The sequence below is a fragment of the Alligator mississippiensis genome, chromosome 6 (assembly GCF_030867095.1).
Source record: "Alligator mississippiensis isolate rAllMis1 chromosome 6, rAllMis1, whole genome shotgun sequence".
In the NCBI taxonomy this organism is placed as follows: domain Eukaryota; kingdom Metazoa; phylum Chordata; order Crocodylia; family Alligatoridae; genus Alligator; species Alligator mississippiensis.
Genome location: NC_081829.1, coordinates 64,552,439 through 64,578,048, shown reverse-complemented (window position 1 = coordinate 64,578,048; position 25,610 = coordinate 64,552,439). Strand labels below are relative to the sequence as shown.

At 42.8% G+C, this 25,610-nt stretch overlaps 1 protein-coding gene across 3 annotated transcripts in view; it reads left to right on the top strand.

Moving 5' to 3' along the window:
* The window catches only part of PRKG1 (protein kinase cGMP-dependent 1), a 1,124,099-nt gene that overhangs the window by 725,668 nt on the left and 372,821 nt on the right, over window positions 1-25,610 (top strand). For all 3 annotated transcript variants that reach the window (XM_019484295.2, XM_019484294.2, XM_059729934.1), the window contains exon 4: window positions 4,628-4,733. In XM_019484295.2, coding sequence (XP_019339840.1) covers window positions 4,628-4,733 — 106 coding nt within the window. The remainder of the gene's footprint in view (window positions 1-4,627; window positions 4,734-25,610) is intronic.

Genomic DNA, 25,610 nt, shown 5'->3' with positions numbered 1-25,610 from the left:
CTATTACCTGCTATGGTCTGGTCAAGGTCACTGAACATTAACACATTCTAAATGCCTATTAACTCTGAATGACACCAGTACCAGATTTTTTTTAGTATCTATATTTTCAGTGCATCATTTACAGTAGATGATGAATCTATTCAGTCAGATATATTTGAATACAGACTTTTTGTCTAAAGTGGGGAGATGGCACAGTTTTTATCGTGTTGTTTTGGCTATGTTTGTAGCAAAGAACATCTGTTCCTACTCTCTGCTTAGATTGCCTACAGGAAGAGTAACAAGGTCGGGCTAGTGTCTGAACTCCTAATAAGGGAATCGGAATGAAGTATAGAAAACTGTAAGAAAAGAAAGGTGGGATATCTTTCAGAATATTGAGCTCTGCCATCCTGACATAAATCTCAATTTTATCTGAATCTGGGAAATGTTCAGGTTATTTTCTTCAGTTATAGTATTTGATGGACACACATCTCCTTCATACCTCAATGGTAAGACCATGGAGGAAGAGAACTTTTTGTTATCAAAATCCTTAATATTCTATTTGTCAAAAAGAGTACATTCTTGTCTATAGGTACTGATATCCAAGAAATCAAATGGTCAATATAGTTCTAATTTGAGAAATGGGAAACAAGTTAGTGGTTGATTAGAGTTGAATTCATAATGTTTATTAAAATACTGTTTCTTGTAACCTAACATTGAACAGATAGATTTTAAAAAGTCATTTTACTTCAATATTTTCATTGCTGTCTTCAGAGCGTTCTCAACTTGATCTCCAATTTAGCAATCATGCCAATCTGAGAATTGTGTTTTCAAACAAAAACTTTATAAAAGAATGAAACAATCAGGACTCATAGTAGAGATGATATCTTTATTAGACCAACAAGATTTTTGCAAAAAAAAATTCTTTAATTGCAAGCTTTCAGGCACAAACACCCTACATGAGGCATTGGATAAAAGATTGTAAAAGTTCTCCTGGATAGAAATGAAAGTTCATATTTCATAGGATTTCACAGAGGAGTCAATAGATGGAAAATTCCTCTGGGCAGGCAGGTACCAGCTATGAACTGACTGCCCTAAGGAGTTTTCCATCTATTGACTCCTCTGTGAAATCCTATGAAATATGAACTTTCATTTCTACCCAGGAGAACTTTTACAATCTTTTCTCCAATGCCTCATGAAGGGTGTTTGTGCCCAAAAGCTTGCAATTAAAGAATTTTTTTGCAAAAATCTTGTTGGTCTAATAACAGATATCATCTCTACTACAAATCCTGATTTCTTTTTCCTTTAGGCCAATATGGCTACAGCCTGGATACCTTATAAAAGAATGTTCATTTTATGACCTGTTACTGAAAACAAAAAATGGTTATTGAAGAATACTACTTCATAGTATCAGAACATTTTATCAGTACAGTAAGCTACTTCATAGTATCAGAACATTTTTTTCCTTTAACATGTATTAGAACTGTACTTAAAATAGCTTTATTTACTTCAAAAAATCTTAGTTTGATAAGAAGATAGATATATTATGATAGAACACATGGAAAATTAAATGCAAGACTCAAAGCACTTTTTAGTCCAACCTTAAAATTCATGAAATCACACTCCATCCATTAATTTCATATTCACTCCATCACTTTCCAAGTTATTACTATTTTGCTATTTGTCACCAAACCAGTAGCCATATATACATTCAAGGCACTGCAAATCTCAGCATGAAGGATAAATGACAATCATGCAATATGCGGAATACAAATAATTTTATAATTGCCAAACTAGCTGAGATCATTTAATTTTTTGAACGGACTAGAATTCAGAGAGAGTATCCTATATTTATTTCTGCTCATGCTAGCTTGCCAGGATTTCACTGATTGTAGAAATTGAAAAAAAAATGCTAAAATCATCAACAATAGGTAGAAGAACAAGGAGGCCCTTTCTAAGATTTTTCCTGATGATCTGCTAAACAACACTCACCTCCTTCTTTAAAATATGAATAACTTTCATCAAAAAGCAGCAAATTGATTTGGAAAAACAGGACACCCAGGCAGCAGATGTCCAATTCACATAAAGTGCATCCTTTTATTCAGCCTTATAAATCAGAAGCATTTTATCATAAAACACTAGATCATTGATTCAGATTCCTTGAACTACAAAAGATAAATATTAAAAGAACCCCGTCAATGTTTGTCTTACTTTCTACACCAGGGCGGGCAAAGTCTGGCCTGCGGGCCAGATCCGGCCAAGAGTAGATACCATTTCCCATGTGGCTGGGGGCAATTTCCATGGAGACCCCAGCAGCAGCCATATTATGATGGCGCGGACCCAGGATTTCCATGGACACTGGCCCCAGCAGTGCTGGCAAGGAGTGCAGCAGGGCACGGAGCTGCTCTGGGGCCAGGCTGGGATCTTGCAATGGTGATAGTGTGGTCCAGAGTCAGGGCAGAGCCATAATCTGCAGCCTGCGTGCTCTGGGCAGGGGCGTGCAGACAGCAAATCAAGGCTCTGCCTCAGCTCCTTACAACAGTGGCAGCACAGTCTGGAGCTGGGACAAAGCCACAATTCAAAAATTCTTATATCCAGTCATCTGATTATCTGGCTGCAGTGATATTTTTTGTTCTAATGAACATTTCTGAGGTTAGAGTTCATTTCTCAAAAATAATTGTTGAAAAAATTATATTTTACATTAAACTTTTTTTACAGCAAAGATTTTTTTTCAAACTTTAGTTTTAATAGAGGAATTGTCTCATGGCTAGTCATCTTCTATTTGCAGCTGTCTGGATCTTCTCCTGTGAGATAGCTTTATGACTGCAGGAAATATCTGTGGCAATAAAACTGTTTCCCTACCTAGATAAGTGTTTAAATCAAATTTTCAGCACCTGGCAGCTGAAAATAAGGAGGAAAATCAGTGGCATAAAACCATTCAGCTGTGGCCTACATTTCTGGGCTGGAAATCTGTGTTGGTGGTATGTCTTTGTAATCCATAATTTTAACATAAAGTAAAAACGAAAAAAATTCAAAACATTCTTGTTAAAGAAGTGTTACCAAATTTGCCCATTACTTTGGGGTGTGCTCATAACCTTTTGTGGAGAGGACTCCCACCAGTCGTCTCGGGAAAGATACGACAACACCTGGGATTAGGGCTCCAGCAGGCTGGATGCTGTGATGAACCCTTAACCATTGTTCAAATGTTGCCCGTACCCCCTCGGACTCGGTCTCTTGCCTCAGCATTCCCTAACCCGGCAACCGAGTTTTAGTCAATCAAGTTTAAATAGGCCTCCCATAGTGGGACCGGGGAATGTACGGCCCGAGATGCCTATTAAACTTAGAGCTGTGTGTGTGTGTCTGGGGGGAGAAAAGTCCTTAGCAAATCCAGATTAGAACTGGTCTGATAAATGCTGAGCTGGGTGTGTGTGAACATGGGTTAATTAACATTGGAAGCACAGATTCCCCATCATGCAGCGCTCTCCTGCTTCTCTGGTCCCAGAATTCACTGCAGTCTCTGCTTCAGGCTTTCTGTTTTCCATCTCTCATGTAAATGAATGGTCATCTGGTTCCATCTCAGATGCAGATGAGACCGAGGGCAGTTGTTCACTCTTATCACCCTTATCTGGAGAGTTTTAGGTGTGTCTCTCACTGCATCTTAATCAGTTTCGTTTAGGTAGAGGAGGGGAGGGAGGGAGGGGGGGGGGAGTCCTTTGTGAGTCAGACAGACTGCATCCTGTGCCAGGGTTGCCCAAGAATACAGAGCTGAGGCGTAACAGAAGGGCTTGCCTCTAAAATGGGCACAATACTGTAAAGGAGCTAGTAGTATTGGGTTCCTAAAATTACTTTAAGGCCACGGGGATTTTTTCTATTTACTTTAGCAGGAGTGGGATCAAACTCTGATGAACTTTGCTGCCTTAAATCAAGGATACTCCTCAAAAATTTCTCCAAAAAGGTCATGTCACACAAAAAGGTCACATTACACTTTTACTGGTATAAGTGATTGGAAATCAAGTTATACCTGTAACCTGTAACAGAACATAAGTTCAGCACATGTAGGCTGGTTTAAAAATAGTGGAACACAGTCTTAAGATTTACACCAAAGAGCGAATGTTCATTTTGTTTGCTACATATCTTAACTATGCTGCTTACAGAAAACCATGTAACTTGGATCAATTCTACCTCAGGCATATTGAATGTCTGTGCCAAAGTTATGCAGCATCATCAAATGTGCATATTAAAAGGCATATTGCAGGTAACTATTAATAAAGACCCTTCTTTTCTTTTCCTCCATACTATAATAATTTTCGGTTGGCAATTGCTCACTTTCTGATGACACAATTCGTGCTCAGGCATTACCCCTACCTTGCCTCTTATCCCTCCCTCTCCCCCCACCTCCCCACATACATGGACATGAAAACTATGATAAAATTTTGGGGTAAAATTTGATCTATATTTTGTATCCTAATGGTGCATAGTCAGTCCATTGTCCAATATATTTGTTTTATGTTAATATTTTCAAGTGTGTAAAAAGCTAGTCATTTTCATGCGCTCTCACAAACAATTAATTTTCTCTGCACTTCACAAAAGTTTCTTCAAATCTGAAATTTGCTAATTAAATTTTTCCCTTGTCTTGTTTTTTTTTTTCCAGCTCTCGTAAATGTGAAACTTTGGGCTATTGATCGGCAATGTTTTCAAACAATTATGATGAGGACAGGCCTCATCAAACATACTGAGTATATGGAATTTTTAAAAAGGTATGATACTTGTTTACTTATTGAAGACTACATTAAAACTGTTGCCCTTGCTTCTGGCTTTTTGTGAGTGCAGCATATTGATTGCCTCTTCTTCTCATCTCTTTTAATTTGCTGTTTAACTATCTCTAGGCCATATCAACCATCAGAAAGGAGGATAACTGCAGATAGTAGTCTCAGTTCTATTTATTTTTGTTCTTATTGTGAATTGTTAATTTGAATGGGGACACATCTTAAGTGCATCAAAACATAGTCTGCATAAAAAAGAAGGTTATATGAGTCATTCAAAGCTATCCCATTAAAGAAAATAGATATAAAATAAATGAATGATAACTTCCGAAGAAAAAAGCTGCTTTATAAACTGTTTTGGAAATCATTCCATTTGAAATGCATTTCTATACCTTTTACAAAAAGAGGCAAAATGCAGTTTCAAGTGAAACAAATGTTTTTAGCTGTAAGCTTCTACAATTTATGGGTCAGATGACTAACAAGATGAATAAAGAGATGTCTTTTATCCTTTATATCTGAATTTAATATCTCAAGTTTGATTCAGTTCCTGCTGCCATTTCAAAACATCATAAATCATCCTTACTGAAGTAATGCATAATGCCGAAATAACTGTTTCCTAGAAGTAAAGAATAAAGTTAGCTTTATGTTAGTAAAATAGCGTAAGTAAAGTAAGAGTGTTAAAGCTAAACCTCTAGTCCTTATTTAGAAAAAAAAATACCACTAAAATCAGTGTAGAGTTACAGGTAACAACATCACTGCTGACTGCTTTTTTGCATGTGATTCTTGGACAACAACGTTCTCTATTAATCTTCTGTCCTACTGAACAATTTACATTCCAGTCCTGGGCCCCCTCACTGCCTGTTGTGTATTCTGAGCTGGTGAAAGAGTGGTAAGAAAGTCAATGAGTGTGACTGAACTACGAAATATAAGCAGGCTTTAGAATCACATGTTTTCTCTTTTACATAAAGTTTTGGCTGAACAGAGATTGTAAGATTTGGCCTTTACAAAAAATAAATGTATGAGATACCATAGATTTCATATGCAATCTATGATATCATGTATTTCTTTGTTATTCCTTTTACATTTTACATCACTCTTAGTAGGAAAAAAAACTATTTTAGAATTTGTATAATAAGTAAAATTATTTGCAAAGTATTTTCCAAAACCCTACTTTTATGTCTGTTCTAATAGTCCCTTTAATAAAATGCACTATACTGATATACAGAAGTGTTGCAAATTACATGGACAAAACAAATGCACAAACAAAGGTATTTCCCATGAATAATTAGTTTATTATTTTAATAATATATTATTTTCAGCCATATTATTTGAAGCCCGTGAGATTTAGTTCTTATTCTGAGGAGTTACAAAATGACAGAAACAATATCTGTCAAGAAGTGCACCTCTTGATACTATAAAATAGCAGGGCTTGCCAATATTGAAGTCACTACCATTTTCCCATATATAATTTCATAAGGTTAATTTATATAGTGCCAGATATTTTTTTTATGTATTTAAAAAAAAAAAGATTATAAAAATAGGTACAATTGTACAATACTTTAACCTGTTTTCCCCTCCCAGTAACATTCTACCTAGGGGTGAGCTTAATTGATTCTGAAAAAGTCAAATGAAAATTGGAAGAAAAAGGTATCTTGCAGGGAAATAAAATACCATGTGACCATGTGGTAAGAGACCATATCATAATACATAAAAACATAGAGGCTCATTTAAGGCAATTCTAATATTCTAGCATTTCCATCTTAATTCTGGCATTTCTCATGTTGTTCTGTAATATTATGAAGAACTAGTGAAGAATGATGGATGAATGGCGACTTTCTTGATGGTGTTGTGCATCTAATTGTCTTCTCACAGCAGCATTTTCTTGGGACTCATTTGCATAACTCTCTTGATTATGTCGTATATTTAATTTTCTTCTCACAGTGGCCGCCTCTTGCGATTCGTTTTCATGGCATTTTTGATGGCATTGTGCATCTAATTGTCTTCTCACAGTAACCTCCTCTTGGAACTCATTTGCAGGCTGTCTTGATGTCACCTCAAGTCCAATCACCTCCTTCATGTAGCTTGGTCCTCAGGGCTTAGTCTGTCTGTGTGTCTGTCTGTCTGTAATGCTCTTTAAGGGCACCAGGAGCCCGGCATGGAGGGGAGGGCAGAGGGAGGTGCCAGCTGAGGAAAAGCGGGAGCTGTAGCTCCCGGCTACTGTGAGGCTACTTTCTTGATGGTGTTGTGCATCTAATTGTCTTCTCACAGTAGCTGGGAGCCCAGCTCCTGCTTTTCCTCAGCCGGCACTTTCCTCTGCCCTCCCCACCACATCAGGCTCCTGGCACCCTTAAAGAGCATTACAGACAGATAGACAGATGAACTAAGTCATATATATATACCTCCCTCTGCCCTCCCCACCATACATATATATATATATATATGACAGAGACCTGTAACTGAAGTGAGAATACTTAATATGACTTAAGAAAAACAGAAAATCTTTCTATTAGCGTGCACATTTTGACTTGGTTTGTTCTGTTTCTTTTACATATCACTGTACTCCTTTGGGCATACCATATTGGTTTTGAAAAGTTATTTAGTTTATCTGAAGTGAGTTTTCATGAAAGAGTGAAGATGTATCTCCAAAGTGTGGAGATATCATAATATCATAGAGAATTAGACTTGGCAGGGACTTCAGGAGATCTTCTAGGCCAACCACTTGCTCAAAGCAGGACCAACCCCAGCTAGATCATTCCAGCAAGTGCTTTGTCAACCTGGGCCCTAAAAACCTCCAAGGATGGAGAATCCATAGCCTCTCTAGGTAACCCATTCCAGTGCTTCACCACCCTCCTAGTGATAAAGTTTTTCTTAATATCCAACCTAAACTTCCCTTGTTGCAACTTGAAACCATTCATTTTTTTCTGTCATCTGCCACAGCTGAAAACAGTTTAGCTCCATCCTCTTTGGAACCACCCTTCAGGTAGTTAAAGTCTGCTCTAAAATCCCCCCTTAGTCTTCTCTTCTGCAGACTAAATAAACCAAGTTCCCTTAGCCTCTCCTCAGAAGTCATGTGTCCCAGCCCCCTAACCAATTTCATTGCCGTCTGTTGAACTCTTTCTAACTTGTCCACATCCTTTCCATAATGGAGGGGAGAGGGGGCAATCTGGATACCAGTATTCCAGATGTGGCCTCACTAGTTCAGTATAGTGGGAAATAATTACTTCCCTCTATCTGCTGACCACACTTCTACTAATGTAGCCCAGTATGCTGTTAGCCTTCTTGGCAACAAGAGCACACTGTTGACTCATATCCAGCTTTTTGTCCACTGTTACCCCCAAGTCCTTTTCTGCAGAGGTGCTGCTTAGCCAGTTGGTCCCACGCCTGTAGCAGTGCATGGGTTTGTTCTGGCCTAAGTGCAGGACTTCGCACTTATTCTTGTTGAACCTTATGAGATTTCTTTTGCCTTAATCCTCTGATTTGTCTAGGTCACTCTGGGCACATCTACACGAGTGGGCATGAACTATAATGCCACTGCTACTGCACAGTAGCAATGAGCTACTGCATTGTAGCTCATTGCTACTGCACAGTAGGGTCAGAAACAATCTGTGTGGCAACAGGACTGCACGGTACTGGCGGTTAGCAAGTGCTAAATGACTGTGGTAACAACTGCACAGTTAGGCATACATGTAAACACGCCACCTGAATCCTAGTCCTACCCTCCAGCATATCTACTACTCCCCCCAGCTTGTCATCCATGAACCTGCTGAGGGTGCACTCTATGCCAATTTCCAGATCATTAATGAAGATACTGAACAAAACATGCCCCAGGACTGACCCGTAGGGCACTCCACTTGATACCAGCTGCCAACTAGACATCAAGCCATCAATCACAACCCACTCAGCCCATCAGTCCAGCCAGCTTTCTATCCATCTTACAGTCCATCCAACCCATGCTTCTGTAGCTTGCTTATAAAAATGCTGTGGGAGACCATATCCAAAGCCTTGCTATAGTAAAGGTTTCCCCACATGCAAAGAACCGGTCATGTACGTGTTAAACCTCGACTCCACATGAGGCCCAACAACTAGGCAGCAACGAACCAATTGCCCATGGGATCACGAGCATGGCCACTCATGGAGGAAACACAAACACACACTGCATTCAACAGCTTTATTGAAGTGCCCTGTTTCCTCCCCCACCCATTACACCCATGGCCCGCCCCTGCCTTATTTCCATGGAATTGGCTTTACATTAGCCCATTACCATAAAAATTTTCACTCTGCACCTGCATGAGCTTGTCACCCCTACTACCTTCAGTCACCTGCGGTTACTCATACTTTTGCATTTTCTCTCTTGATATACCACTGGTTTCCTCCCCTGTCTGGTTTGAGTTCTATTCCACAACTAAACAAACAGTCAAATGATTAGACAAATGATTAACCATTTAAAGCCCTACATTCCACTAAGTAAACAAACATGTAATTTTGCTGATGTTAGTTAGAATAAGCATTACACTTCTGCTAACCTAACATCTTAAGCCTTATGCCCAGTCAAATCTCTAACTTGGCCATAGATAAGCAATGTATCAGCTGCAAGACCAAGTGTTTCAGTGCTCAGGCTCAACAGGGGAAAAGGGCAGGAAAAAAGAGCGGAAAAATCAAGGGAAAAGAGCAAGAAGAAAGCAAGGGAAAAGGGTGGGGAAAAAAGAGCGGGAAAAAGCAAGGGACAAAGCAAGGGTTTACCATCCTAACAGTATGTATATGTGTATATATGTGTATGCACACACACATGCACATGGACACATAAGCAAGAGAGAGAAATCATGGGAATGAGCCATTACCATTGAAAAATATGTATGTTGTTCTGTAATGTGTGTGTGTGTGTGTGTGTGTGTGTGTGTGTGTGTGTGTGTGTGTGTGTGTGTAAAGAGAGAGAGAGTGTAGTTTGTGTGTGTAGCACATTAGCTAGCTAACAACTTGTCGTGGCAAAATGGAAATCCATATGGGTTAATCATCCAAATATTTACCTTGTTTCTCCAGCAGCTTTTGTAGCCCATACTGATCTCCATGGCTAGACTCCTACTGATACCAAGCTAGCTAAGTTATTTGAGAAAGCTTTTAGAAGTCCTGAAAATCAGTGAGAACTAGTGAGGTGAATCAGTTGGTATTCAAAACCAATGCACTGAGATGAACATCATCAGAACAGTACAGAAATACTTACAAGAGAGAACTGAGAGTGCATTAAGAGTTGACTGTTCCTAAGAACTCCATATTAACCAATAGCTGTTTCATTCTCAGTTCATTTCTTATTTACTGTGTGGGTCGCCCTATCTACTAAACATCTAGCGTCATCTAACAATGATTAATTTATTTCAAGGTTTTACTCTGTTCTCTAATTTTTGTACTGCATAAGTATTTCCTGTATGTCTCAATCGTTCTACTTAGCATACTATTTGTTCTTCCTTCTACAAAAGTTGCATCACTCCTCTTCTTCTTTCACTATGCCACATGCTTCTTTACTGCCTTCATACAATTTTCTAGGTTTGGAATGTTACCATTTTTGGGAAAGTTTACTAGAAATACACATTAAAATATCTTCCTGATCACCATACTGATGACCATGACTTAAAAAAGCATGAATTCAATTGTTAAAAAATATTGGCTCCTATGTACTTCAGTGAATTACAAAAGAAGTTGAGAGCTAGGACTTTTGGTGCTTTTTTGAAGCAGAAGCTATACACATATTAAGTTCTTAAGCTTTGAGCTTTAATAGAGCTTTTCTAGAAGATTGTCAAGATTAATTTGGATGCAGGTTTCTCAGAGCTTGTCCAGCTTTAATTTGAAGGCAAACAGTGTGAGACAGAAATTGAGAAGAGCTCTCTCACACTATTTCTGAGCTTCTTGCTCACAGCCCATTACAGTATGGTAACATTTGCATTAATTCTTGTTAGAGATGATGCTAAAAAAGCAAATATATTTATCCTTTAAAAATTACTGTTTAATTTGTTTTTTTAATAAAACTTCCTTGCTTGTACATTACATATAGCATGAGCCAAAATACATGCAGTTTTTTGTCTACATATTAATTGCTATCTCAGCCTTGACACAAGTAAAATCATTTTATTTCTTTAATATTAATGAAACCCCCAGAACATTATGTTTCTAATGCTGTTATAGCTCAGTGTTTTTACTGAAGTAAGCTTTACATTAAATCTCCATGATGAAGATGTGTTTCAGTTGTTAGGCATCCTCCTTGAGTTTCTTTTCTATAGCTTTTCTTGCTAAATGAACAGAAAAAAATTATTGTTAAGTATAAAGGGAAAGTCTCTAATAAAAAAAGAAAAAAATCAAGTATAACCTGTTCACATGAATCCAATGTTAATAATAAAGTATTGTTTCCTGGCTGCAGCGTTATCAAAATTTGCAGTTCATTGCTTTGACATTACAGTCATGCAATACATTTATCTTAATCCTAAAAAGCATAGCTCCAGCTTAACAGAAAAATAGACATTATTTTTTTCTGATGAAGTGAAAGTATTTTATATCTACAATTTGTCCTATCTGAAAATTATTGCAATGTGAATCCAAGAGTTCCTGTGTTCCATACCTTTAGTAATATTGCTTCTCTGGCCCAAACAGTTAGACAATCAATATTCAGATTGTTGCCAGATTGTTTCCTTTAGGAGGAGAGATAGATGCTGTGCAAGGTATTATGTACCTAGTGCATTGTTTTCTTTAATACAGCAGGAAAAACTAAAGGAGGCAGTGTCCTAGTTCAGAAATCCAAATCTGCTCTTCCAATGGGTGGTTTGCCAAAAGAATCTCTCTCTTAGCTTCCTCCCGGGACTATCCAAGGGTTTTTTTTTCCCATTTTCTTTTGTCTTTCATTACATGTTATGTCTTTCAGTAGAGATACATAAAACTGCAACTAAATCAGTCCCCCAGTCTCCAGCGAAATCCACTTGGCCCACATGGTTTAGCACAGGCCCTGCCATACTGTCTAGGCTTTCATGGTGGCTTCTATCATTTCAGCTACACAAAAGGGAATTTAATTACTGCTTCCATACCACCTGCATAAACGGTGTTTAGCATCCACAGCTTTAACTATATCTGTGATTGATAACAGCTATTAACACTGTCCAGTGTAACAGTATGCTTCTTAAATGATTTTTTTTTTTTAAATGTATTTTAAAGACTCCATTGAAAGGCTTTCTATCTGTCAGCTTCACCTTCCTAATCTGTTGTTTAATGCATGCTAAATCTGTTTATTGCATGCTAGCTTCCAAGTTGTATGTTTCAAAGAAAGAAAGAGTATGGCATTATACTGGTTTCTGTTAGACCCCGACTCTATGCGGTGCCGAGTAACTAGGGAGGCAATGGATTGATGCCATCATGCATCACCTGCACATATTGCTTGTCAACAGCTTTATTCAAAATGGAGACAGCTTTGGGCAATACTCCAACAAACTGGGGAGCTGCGCTGAACATTATTTTTTTTTCCATACTTATACACCTTGGTTTACACTCATTAACATTTACCCCACCTTTGTCCCTCCTTTGTTCCATCCTTAGTCCTTCCCATTCTAAGCTTTACCTCTGTTTACTGTTTGTTTCATTAGCATGGAATTACCTATGTATTTCACTTATTTACAAGTCTTTTTGCTATGAGTGCATGTCTAAGACCCTGACCCCACTTCTTTGGTCACTTGGATGGACTTTGACTAAAGCCTGGAAGCTTCTGGAGGCTTCTTTACCAATCACCATTCACCTTTTCACATGTTTATCTTGGATTTTATTACCAGTTATGTCAGGGGCGGGCAATTATTTCGGGTGGAGGGCTTCTTACCCAGTTTTGGCAGGCTGTCAAGGGCCACATGGGTAGTGCCGCCCCTTGACAGGTGCCCCACCCCTTGACAGGTGCCCCGCCCCCTGGTCACCATCTTGGGACCAGTGTCCCAATGTCTTGGGACCAGTGTCCCAAGTCCAGCACCGGTGGGGCCCAAAGCAGGGTGCAGGCTGGCAAGGGTCTGTGGAGCCAGGCTGGGCTGCACCAGCAGGGAGAGGGGGAAGCTAGCCCGGCTCCATAGAGCCCCTGCCAGCTGCGACCCTGAGCTCCTGCCACCCTGCTCTGAGCCCCACCAGCACTGGCCCCGGGACACAGGTGCGGGCCCTGTGCTCCTGCTGGTTCCTGTGCCCACTCACACCCAGTGCCTCCCAGCCCCGCAGTACAGGTGGGGGGGCAGTGCACATCCCCAACCCTCTGCTCGCCAGCAGAGAAGAAGCTGATGCTGAGCACAGGGGAAACTGGCCCCTCACCCGCCCCATGGCTTTGTTCATTGCTGCAGGTGCTCGCAGCCCACGTGGGACTTTCTGGAGCAGGCACAGGTAGCCCCATGCAGGCTGCAAGTGGCTACAGTGCAGGGCAGCAGCCATGGGGAGAGTGAAGGGCAGCATTTCCCCGTTCTCAGCACTGCTTGTAACCTGCTCTGTTGCCATCTTGGGCCCTGTGCCAGCTCTGGGATCACCCGTTGGTGGCAGCAGCTGCAGCCCCACCATTCGCTGTGCTGGGCAGTGTTGGCTGCTGCTGCCCACCCAGAGCTTGTGTGCTGGGCAGCCCAGAGGGAGCAGTGGCAAACACTGCCCAGTGTGGCAAGTGGGGGGGGGGCCACAGCTGCTGTCACCACATGCAGCCCCGATGGGCGAGCCTGGAGCCAGGGTGGGGCCCAGGCTGGCAGTGGGGCTGGGTAACAAGGTGGTGCTGAGCAGTGGTGGGGGACAGCAGCCCCTGCCCCATGCACCCCACGTTGTAGCCATTTGCAGCCTGTGTGAGGCTGCCTGTGCATGCTCTGGAGAGCCTCGTGTGGGCTGCGAGCAGCTGCAGCAGTGAGTGCTGGCCATGGCGTGGGGGAGGGGCTGCACTCCTTCATGCTGGGAAGGAGCAGGCAAGGAGTCCAGGGAAAAGCTGAGCGTGACGGGGAAAAGCAACCCCTTGCCTGCCCTGTGGCCGGCACTCCCTGCTTCAGCTGCTTGCAGCCTGCACGGGGCTGTCCGGAGCAGGCACAGGCAGGCCCACGTGGGCTGTGAGTGGCCACAGTGTAGGGTGCCAGTCATGGGGTGGGCGAGGGGCTGCTTCCCCGCCCCGTGCTCAGCTTCCCCCCCCCCAATGCTCCTTCTCTGCCCAGGGTCCTCCCCTGCCCTTCTCCCCACCCCACCTTATCTGAGCTTCCAGTGCAGGGCAGCCATGTGCTCCCAGGCCAGAAGCCCCGGCTTCTGGGGGGGAGGGGGGGGCAGGGCCGGGTGGGCCCTGCTGTTGTGGGAACCCACCAGACTTCCCCTGGCTCCCACTGCCCTTGGTTCCTGTCATTTTTTATAGGAACCAAGGGCAGATAAATATTAATTTTCTACATTTTTAGGGGCCCTGCAGGCCAGATAGAATGGCCTCACAGGCTGGATTCGGCCCACGGGCCGTATTTTGCACACCTCTGAGTTATGTGTTGTCTTTCACATTCCAGTCTCTTTTTTAGTCTCATGTTGTACCATCTCCACATTCCTAAGAATTCACCTCATTCTCAGCACACAGACTTACACAGACTCACTTGAAAATGGTTGACACAGTTAAGATGGTTGCTTAGTATAAGCATTCATAAGCAAAATCTGCTTTATCTTCTAACAGTAGCCGATAGTCTACATCCTGTGTCTTTTATATAATGAGCTATATATCTTACAACACTACTATATCGTTAAGAAAATGCTTGCTTAAGAGTCTTGCTATGTTTCTTTTAACATACCATTATGCCTTGTGGTTAGCAGCTTTGCTAGGCCACAGGTCTCATAGTTTCATAGTTGTTAGGGTCAGAAGGGACCTAAGTAGATCATCTAGTCCAACCCCCTGCCATGGGGAGGAAAGGATGCTGGGGTCAAATGACCCCAGCTAGATGGCTGTCTAGTCTCCTTTTGAAGACCCCCCAGGGTAGAGGCAAGCACCACTTCCTTTGGAAGTTGGTTCCAACTCCTAGCCGCCCTGACAGTGAAGTAGTGCCTCCTGATATCTAGCCTGAATCTACTCTCAGTTAACTTATGGCCATTACTCCTTGTAGTGCTCGGGGGAACAGGGACTGCTTCCACTGTGTGCTGGTCCCCCCTTGGCAAATTTATAGGCGGCCACCAGATCCCCTCTCAGCCTTCTTTTGTGGCGGCTGAACAGGTTCAGGTCCCTTAGCCTCTCCTCATAGGGCCTGCCCTGCTGCCTCTTAATCATGTGAGTGGCCCTCCTCTGGACCCTCTCAATGCTGTCCGCATCCCTCCAGAAGTGCGGCACACAGAACTGGATACAGTACTCCAACTGTGGCCTGACCAATGTTGCATTGAGGGGGAGGATCACCATCTTGGACCTGCTCGTGATACATCTATGGATGCATGACAAATTGCGGTTAGCCTTCCTGACCTCGTCCCCACATTGGCGGCCCATGTTCATCTTGGAAACAATAGTGATTCCAAGATCCTTCTCTGCCTCTGTGCTGACGAGAAGGGAGTTCCCCAGCCTGTAGGTATGCAGCTGGTTCTTCCTCCACAGGTGCAACACCTTGCACTTGTCCATATTGAAACCCATCCTATTCTCATCCGCCCACCTCTGTAACCTGCTCAGATCTAGTTGTAGCCTGTCCCTCTCTTCTAGCATGTTCACTTCTCCCCACATCTTAGTGTCATTTGCAGACTTGAACAAGGTGCTTTTCACCCCCTCATCCAAATTGCTGATGAAGATATTGAACAGTGTGGGCCCGAGGACCAAGCCCTGGGGAACCCCACTGCCCACATCTCTCCAGGTTGAAAATGACCCATCCACCACCACTCTCTGGGTGTGGCCCTCCAGCCAATTTGTGACCCATCTGACTGTGTAGTCATCGACACCACAGACACCTACTTTTTTAATGAGGATGGGGTGAGAGACAGTGTTGAAGGCCTTCCTAAAGTCAAGGAAGATTATGTCCACCACGACACCTGCGTCCAAGGCTTTTGTGACTTGGTCATAGAAGGCCACCAGGTTGGTCTGACAGGATCTGCCCCTAATGAACCTGTGTTGATTGCCACTAAGCATAAACTCCCCTGCTGGCCCCTCACAGATGTGCTCCTGGATAATTTTCTCAAAGAGCTTCCCCAGGACTGAGGTAAGACTAACAGGCCTATAGTTTCCTGGGTCCTCTTTCCTCCCTTTTTTGAAAATGGGGACCACATCCTTTTCCAATCATCAGGCACCTCACCAGAGCACCACAAGTGCTCGTAAAGCTGTGCCAGGGGTCTTGCAATGACCTCTGCCAATTCCCTAAGCACTCTGGGGTGGAGATCATCAGGACCTCCTGATTTGAACACATCTAGTCCCTCCAGAAGTTCCCCGACTAGGTCCTCACTGACCCTCAGCCTGGCTACACCTCTCATGGGTCCATCTGGAATCCCAGTGGGGGGGATGTCCCTGTCCCTACTCAGAAAAATGGAGGCAAAGAATCTGTTAAAGAGATTAGCTTTGTCATCTGGTGCTACCACCAGCTTACCAAGCATGTCCTGCAGAGGCCCCACATTATTTGGTACCTTTTTACCCGCTATGTATTTAAAAAAGGACTTCTTGTTATCTTTGATCCGGGTTGCTAGTCCAAGATCCATCTCTGCCTTAGCCTTCCTAATAGCCCCCCTACAAACTCAAGCCAAGGGGGTATAATCCTCCTTGGTGATGGCCCCTCCTTTCCATTGGGTGTATGCCTCCTTTTTGGCTTTGAGGCATTTGTGGGTGCTTTTGGTGAGCCATGAGGGCTTTTGAGCACTCTTGCCCCCTTTGATCTGTGTGGGTATTGTCACGCTTTGGGCTTGGAGGATCGTCTCCTTAAGGAATGACCACTCTTTTTGGTCTCCCAACTGCCCCCCTCTCCGGGACCTCAGTGCCTCCCCGACTAGTTTCCTTACCTCATTGAAATCCACCCTCCTGAAGTCCAGGGCTGCTGCCTTGCTCCAGGCCTTTGACACCCTGCGCTGGATGGTAAATTCTAGTAGGCAATGGTCACTATCACCCAGGTGATCTAGCACCCACAGCCCCCTCACCAAGCCGTCACCTGTGGCCAGGACCAGGTCCAACAAGGCATTTCCCCTGGTGGAACTGTGCACCTCCTGGGTTAGGTGGAGGTCCTGTAACTTGGCTAGGAACCTACGTGAGTGGTCAGACCTGGCTGACTGCTCTTCCCAGCAGATGTCCAGGTAGTTTAGGTCACCCATGATGACCATGTCCCTTGACTTAACTGCCATCGTGAGCTGACCTGAGAATTTCCAATCCAGCTCTTCTCCCTGGTTAGGTGGCCTGTAGTAGACCCGCACCGTTAGGTCACTTTTCCCCCAACTCCCTTGTTTTCTGACCCAGAGCACCTCAGTCTTCCCTACCTCAGACCCAGTGTTGTTTGCAGAGGATTGTATTGCTCTTTGACATAGAACGCCACAGCCCCACCTTTCCTCCCTGTTCTATCCTGCCTATACAGCCTATAGCCCTTAATGTTTACCACCCAGTCATGCGTTGGAGCCCACCAAGTTTCAGTGAGCCCCACTATGTCTGGGTTTGTGTTAGCTAGAAGGAGGGCAAGTTCCTCCTGCTTGTTCCCCATATTGCGAGCATTAGTGTAGAAGCATTTAAGGCCTCCTGAGGGTGTATGCACCTCCCCCCCTCCCCCCCCAATCCCCAGACTGTCCAGGCCCCTGTCTCTTACCTGGGTATTTCTTGTGCTTGTTGTCTGACTTGGCTGGGCTGTTCTTGTGGGTGTCTCTTGGTTTGATGTTCTGTGGCTTCCTTGATCCTCTTCCTCCCCCTCCCCTGACGTGCCTAGTTTAAAGCCCGCTGGAGGAGATCAGACAACCTAGAAGAGAACAGATGCTTACCTTTGGGGGAGAGGTGAAGCCCATCCCACCCGAGCATGTCTCTTGTTCTGAAGTGAGGGTCATGGTCCAGAAAGCCGAAGCCCGCCGCCAGACACCATTCCCGAAATCGCAAGATGACGTCCCAGGTGCAGGTCTCATGGCATCTTCCATGCTCGCTCATTGGAAGTATCGATGAGAAGAGTCATAGCCTTTTATTCAGCTGCAAATCCAGTGCTCCCCAAGATCCAAATACTGTCACTCTAACAGTTTCTATTACCAGAAAGGGAAGGGCAAATAAATATTTGTCAAACAAAAATGGCAAAATCAGCATGGAAACAGATATTATTTCTAATCTTCTTTTAAGTAATAGTGGGAAAGTTGTTCCATTATTTGGGGGATAGTATTGTTTTTCTATCAATTTGATTTTCTATCAAGATAAAAAATCCATTTATAATTAAAAAACATTAGTGGTCAATGTTTCTTTGAGTCACTATAATGAGGCAAAGTAAAAAGGACTTCATATATCTTGCTTTTTAAAATAAATTTGGGATAGTTTCTTTGATTTTTCTATAAATCAAATACAGAATATGGTTGGGCAAGGTTCAATAAATTTCTTTTTTTTTTCATAATTAATGGACTTTAATGAAGAATTATACTGTGGATATGTTTCTAGTCCCTCTGAAGTTAAAGGATAATTGCAGTTAAATGAGGTGCGAGGAGGATGGTCTAATCCTGCAGCATAGCCCTTTTAAGCAAGCCCAATATTTAGTGTATTTCCACATTTGAACATATGCAGCAGTAAATAGTACATCTCTGATTCATTTATAAACATAAGCTTCCAGCAGCTGCTCATAGTACATTTATAAAAATGTTCTTCAGGAATGCATTATGAAAACTAAAAGGCATGTTCACAGCTTGACTTCAATGGAGCTATAACAATGTATACCAGATGTCCGTTGGCCCTAATTCTGTAGCTTTGTATATGTGAAAGAGCTACTTTTCTTGCACTTCTTCTGCTAAAGAGATTTAAAATAATTTACATGAGGTAATAATTTTCCTATAGGTAATATTTTAGTATATTTCTATAATTCTCTATTCATAAAAGTGTTGATTCTCAAAAAGTAAAGTTTTACATTCAGGTTAAAAAATAAATTATATTTCTCTACTATCTCAACATTTACAAACAGTTTTGGGGATTTTTCTGAAGCTTTAAAATATGGGAAGCTCCAGGGGCTGGCAGGGAGCATGGGGCCAGAAAACAGCTGTCTCTTGTAGGGGACTGGGAGATTGCTCCCTGTCCCCAGGAGTTGCCTGCCACCAGGTTGAGCTCTGGTGGCACAGCCCAGGCAAGGACAATGTTCCCCTGCCTTGGCAGCAAGGAACTCCCAGCCTAGGCTCCTCAGTTGGTGGCAGGGGGCTTGGAAAGAGCTGTGGGGGTGCTGGGGGGACAGGTCCCATCCCCTTGCCTCAATATACCAGTGGGGCAGCTAGCAGTGAGCCCCCAGCTGGGGTACTTATTAGCATGCTCCAGCCAGCCTCCACGTCTCATGTATCAGTGTCTCCACATTAGTTTTAAATTTCTCAAATTAGTGTTATGTGCTACAGTATGGCAGTACACACATAAAAATGCATTTAGGTCTTAAATTCCAACAAACTGAAAATAAGTAGTTAATGTACCAATAAAATTCAGCTATGAAGCTGACAAATCTTCTGAGTCCCAGTTTTCAAAAGACTTCTGGGAACAGAAGTAGAAGTGATCTGAAGTAGATATAGCAAGGAGAATGGGGTTAATGGTTTATGACAGAAGAAAGAGAATGAAAGCTTATAAGGAAGGAATATAAAGTTTAAGCAAATGGTGGGAGAAAGGGAAAAAGCTGTGCTATTCTACTGGGGGGGAAAAGCGGGATTTGTGGTAGGGAAGATTTTGTATGGGAGAATGTTAATATGATTATACCAAAGTTTATTTTGAAGGCCCAGTTCTCTGAGGCATGGAGAGTCCCTCATTCACAGTAAATCCACAGGAGCCTCTCAGGAGTTTCAAACTCTAAATATGAGGCTGGAATGAGAAGAGAGGGTGATAAGAGTTTTTCAGTGTCTAAGGGATCTCAGTGTGAGAAGGGATGGATTTCCAAAATAGAGAGCATGCAAACCCCTATCTGACTGTTCTGTTTCTTTTTACTGTGTTAGGTTAAATTCAGTTTGCAGTCAGGACACTTGAGAATATTTTGAAGGAAGTTTGTTTGCAAGCAGCTGAATGTAATAAGGTAGTTTTCACTAAACCACAGAGCCTAACCAGGCACTGAAGCAGAACTGAAATGATGTGCCAAAGTATCAAACTGTCAATTTCATACTGTCCTTCTTAAGATTTACACACACGCGCGCACACACACACTCTTTTCTGATTTATATTTTAATTTATTTATTTGCTTATTTTTGGGGTATCTCATGAAAGATTTCATAATTGTGTTTATGGCAGGCAAATCTTCCAGCTGTAATCCAGCAACCTGAATCTCTTGCCAGTATTAATAAGGGATATAAAGTAATTAGTAACACATATGTTTAATGTATGGAACATTGGCAGAGCCTGTTTTGAATGTTTAGTTTTGGGGGAATCTCCAAGGTATCAATAGGTCACCAACAGAAAGAAGAGTATATGAGGTTATGAGAGATTGCGTACGTTCCTGTTGCAAAACCTCTCCCCTTCAAAAAAGATTTCTTATATGGATTAATATGATATAAAGTAGTTAACTTTTCTCACCATGTGTGGTAAATATACAGGGATTTTTATACTAACTTAGGCCCACATGCAGGTGACATTGACTTTGGTATACACTGTAGATGAATCTGATTAATACAGACTGGACTGAATTTTTATTCTCATCCTAATGTGCAGAGACTTCCGTGCATAACTCACTTTAATGTTACTGGCAGTTACACGCATGAATCCTTGCATATTGAGATGAGACTACTGCAGAATCTAGATGAGGCGTGCTGTGATTCCACTTTTGTTACCACTGTTGATTGACAAAATCAGATTGTTTGTACACCAACATAACAGGGTGTTTACTGCTGTTGCTTGTTATAGATTCTGCATCTGTTGCTAAGAATACCATTAATGTGGATTGATTCTTTTTTTTTTTTCATGTTCTGCATATGTTTGCTCTACTTTCCATCAAAGGGTTTAACGTGAAGGTTTTTTTGTGTTTCCATAGGTACTCAATTACATCTTTACAAGAATGCAATAAATGGAAATAGGACCCTTCCCCATTACACATTCCTCTGACAAATGTCAGTTTAAAGTCTAATCTGCAATTCAGCAGTAAATAATTTACAAAAGGCAGGTGGTAGACAGTTCCTTTGCTCCCTAATATCCATCTGTGGGACAATTTGGGTCTTTGCTAAGATGATGAATTGATATGTCTGGTAGGAAGCAGCTTGTTATACAGAACTGCAAAGTATATAAATGGAAACCACAGACTGTGCAACAAAGGCCACAGGTGGTAGTTGGTAATAAGGCGTCTGTGGATGTTAAGGATTTTGAAGTATTTGACTTTCTTTGACCATTCTTTCTCCATTTAACCAGGAGTTTTCTTGCTGAGATATGATCTAATTTGCCACTGGGATTGTTCTGTTATAAGACATAACATCTTTACATTTCAAAAGAAAACAAACCAAGAATCTCTTCTGTTTTTTCCATGTTATTACATCAGCTGGTAAGAAAGAGCTCAAAGTAGTACTCATATTCCATCTGAGTACTATACCTTGTATTGTTTAAACTCACTCACTCATTTTCCAGTTTTAGAGTGCATTATTTTATGGTTTACAAGTCAACATAAAATCTATTTAAAAAAAACTACGGATATCTGTGACTATTAAGACATTGTGGGTGCATCCACACATGCAAGCACGTGTGCTTGTAACAGTGCAAATTTGAGCTGGGGCTTTTTGCCTCAGCACATGTGCTTGGACATGTACTTTGTTGTGGAGCAAATTGTGTCAACTGGGGCAAAATAACCCTGCCTGGCTCCTCCTGGATCTGCAGCCAGGGGGATCCAGAGCCTGGGACCAGCAACTGTGCTGTCCCCAGCAGTATGAAAAGCTGCGCTGTCCTGGCCGCAGCAGTACAAAAAGCTGCCCTGGCAAGTAGCTCAGGGCTACTTGCTCTCAGGAGCTTCTGGGGCCCAGCTAATTGGTACCTGGGGACACTACCCCTTGTGCCAGCTGTACTGCTGAAGTAGCCCTGAGAGTTCTCTGTACCCTTTACCCACTGCAGCACCTGCCAGGCCTGGATGGGGACTGCACAGCCAGTAGAGGCATCTGCCCCTCTGGGCCAGATGCTAGTAGACTGTGGCTGCAGGGTTGGCCTTTGTGCAGCACTACTGCCATGTGTGCCCCCTGCCTGGCCACCTGGGCAGCTATTACCCAGAAGATGTTCTGGGTGTGGTGACCTGCTTTGAATTGTCAAAGCATGTCCTCCGGGCCTCATTTGACCAGGAGGTAAGCCACCTCCAGCTGGATCCAAGGTTTCAGGTCTGAGCAGGCAGGGTCCTGCCACTGGCGTCCCTAGCAGGAATTCTGGTGTTCCCTATTGGAAAACTGAAAAATCCCTGATAAAAAAAATCCCAAAGTCACTCTGTAAAATATGCCAGAATCCATGATCTTAAACAATTAAAACAAAAGACCACTATAAAGAGAGAGAGACAGACAGACAGACAGAAACAGAGACAGCGATCAGTTGGGCAATGTTTTATTGATATATCTACAGTGTTAAAGCACTGGCCGTTGGGAGGCTACAGCCCCCCAACAGGGGCCAAATGGCCCCTGCAGGGGCTACAGCCCCACCCAGGGGTTACAGCCCCCCAACAAGTGCCAAATAGTTCCTGCAGGGGCTACCCCCCACCGCAAGGCCCACATGCCCCACCTCAGCCCCCCCAATTGCTGCCCCACCTGGCCCCATCCCCTGCCAGCTGCTGTTGCCCCACCCTGCCATGGCTGCCCCACCCAGCCTCACCTCCTACACTCCCTGAGACCCCCCCAATGGCTGCTCTGCCTGACCCCATCCCCCACTTGCACTGCAGGCCCCCATGGCTGCCCCGCAACCCCAGGCAACATCACTTATAAAACACCCCCAGAAAAAAACAGGAAAATAAAAGAAAAAAAACCTCTACTTACTTTAGAAGCAGAGGCTGGGGGGGGGGGGGCTCTGGGGCCTCCTGGCAGAGCCTCCCCAGGCACCACAGGGCAGGAGGGTTGAGGCTGGGGCTGCTGGGCTTGTCACCCTGCCCCGCACTGTGCGGGCAGGGCCCCAGTGACCCAGACAGCAGCTACAACTGCCAGTAAGTGCTGGGGGGGGGGGTTTCTTTCTTTTTTACTTTGCCAATGCTGGGGTGGAGGGGCAGGGAGTGAGGACTTGGAGGGTTGGGGGAATGGGGCCAGGCAGGCCAGGGATCGAGGGTTCAGGGTGGCAGGCGGGGGATGGGGCCAGGCATCCCCAGGATCAGGGGCTTGCGGGGGCAGGCGGAGGAGTGGGGCCCAGCAGAGCAGGGTTGGGAGGCCTGGGGGGCCAGGTGGGGGGTGGGGCTCAGCACAGCAGAGGCCGGGGGAGGCTGGGGGAGTGGGTGAGGGTCCCCGCATAGTCTCCTCCCCTCTGCTCCAGCCCCCCTGACCCCTTACTCATGGCACCAGGGTGAGGGCCAAGCATAGAGATGCTCCAACAGCCAGAACATCTCCTTGGAGGACGCAGTCTCCGGTTGCCTCAGGGCACAGTCTGGGACTGTACCCTGCCCTACTTTTTTAAACTTTGTTTTTCATAGACCCCTGGATATCCAGGGGTCTAATTTTCTCCCCACACTGCAAACTTGCAACACAGGGAACATTTTTTTATTCCCGCATGTGCCTCTTGCCCCATCTCAAAGGGGTTTGAGACGGGGCAAGAGGCACATGTATGCTCGTTTGGATGTGCCCTATGGGACTACTTATATAGGAGGTGAAATATTATGTTTGATCTTTAATCATTTTGATGTTACTTTGCAAACCGTTTCCTTTGTAATGTTAACATGTAATTACATATAGATTTGCAACATTATATGCATTAGAAAGAAAAGATAGGCCATATTGTAAAGAGATATCATCACACAGTGGTGAAAAGCAGGAACTACCTGAGTCAATTAAAATATCATTCCTCTAAGTTGAAAATATCTTTAAAAATAAACTGTATTGAGAATTCCATTATTTATATTAGTCAAAACATACAAGCACCAACACAATCTTCAAATTAGCACATTGTAATAAATAATAAAACAGGAATAGCAATAGTGCCAACTATTCATTAGTCACAATGATAGACACCAGGAGAGTACCAAACAATAAATGCTAGTATATCCTACTGCAAATTTTTCTATAGAATTAAATTTAAGGAGAACTGTACTTTTGTTTTGTGAAACTATATGGCAGCAAATAACTTTTGAAGTAATGAGGATTGGAATGGGCAGAGGACTGATGTGTAGGTGGGTAGATAAGTGCAAAATAATCTGTCTGTCAAGCAACTAGATAAAAACAAGGCTAGAATTCGTGCAGATCAAACTAATTCCATATGGTCAACCATCAAGATGCCATTTCTGGATAGCGATGACAGTTTTGCATGTGGCCTGGTAAGACCGCATAGCTGTAAAAATGAAAACAAACTAAAAGAAAGCAGCTGTGGGCAATTAAGTGCCCTGACCTATTCTGTATCCAAGAAAGATGGAGTCAGGGCTCTGGCTTCAGAAAGATGGAGTCAGGAATCTGGGGATTAACTCTCAGGCTGTTAGCCTGTACAAATATTTTATTTCTGTTCCTTGTCTCATATTCAGTCTTTTTTCACTGAAACTATTTTTTTCCTTCAACAGTTATGGCCTTTTCCTATTTTGACTATGTGCTTTTTCATCTTCCAACATACATAGATTCTGATCTTCTTTATAATAGTGTAAACAATGAATAAATCCATTAACTTGAACTAATGTTCCTCTGGATTCACGCTGGTATAAATGAAAACAGAATCTGGCCCTGTGGTATTTCAATAGCTCTTCAAACCCATCCCTGGTAGTTACAAGTTGACATCTTTCCTGTCTAGAGAAGTAAAAGTACTGTCAGAAATTTTTGTCAGAAAAAAATATAGTCTCAGTTGCCTTGCTACTAGCTACTGTCATGATTCAGTGAGCAGCCCACTGTCAGAACTGCAAAACAAACCAGGATTATGGCCTACTTATACACACACACACAACATAGAAAATGTTAGTAAATAAGAAGTTAAAATTAATCACAGCTTGCCACAAAACATTGGACATAACTGCAAATGTAATAAGAGGTTAGATTGTATTTGGAGTAATTACTAAACAAGCTAACACTCCACATTCTCATAACGTTATATGGACATCTGTTGTTGCATATAGCAGAGAGACTGTCTTTTCACTTTTTGAGTAATATTTACCATGGAGTAGATATTTTGGAGGGTTTTTTTAATAGAAAGAGGATACTCATGTACTAATAGTAAGACCTGCTAAAATGAACTGCTTTTATTTGATGAGAGTATACCATGACCAAAAATGAAGACCTGTACAATTAGCATCACATATTGAACAGGATCTGGGGCTTGCAACAAGAAATTCCTATTTCTACACCTGCCAGATCCTTGGCAGTTTGCAACCATGAGAAGCAAGCAGATGAGGCAGACTTCTACACAGCTGAAAGGATTAAGCAGACTATGATCACAGAATAGAGAGGACCTAGAAGAAGTCCAGTGACAAAATTTACTAACAATTACCTCTATTTAGCATAGAAGATGCAATAGATAGCTCTGAATATATAAGGTAGTTAACTGGAATTGAGAATGTGCAGGATATGCCAGAGGGTGTCTGTGTAGCTCAACTTGTAAGAAAATCAATTGTCCCCATAAAAAAAAGTTTTCAACTGCCCAAGGAATGGGGAAGTTGTTTTTTTAGGCAGGTA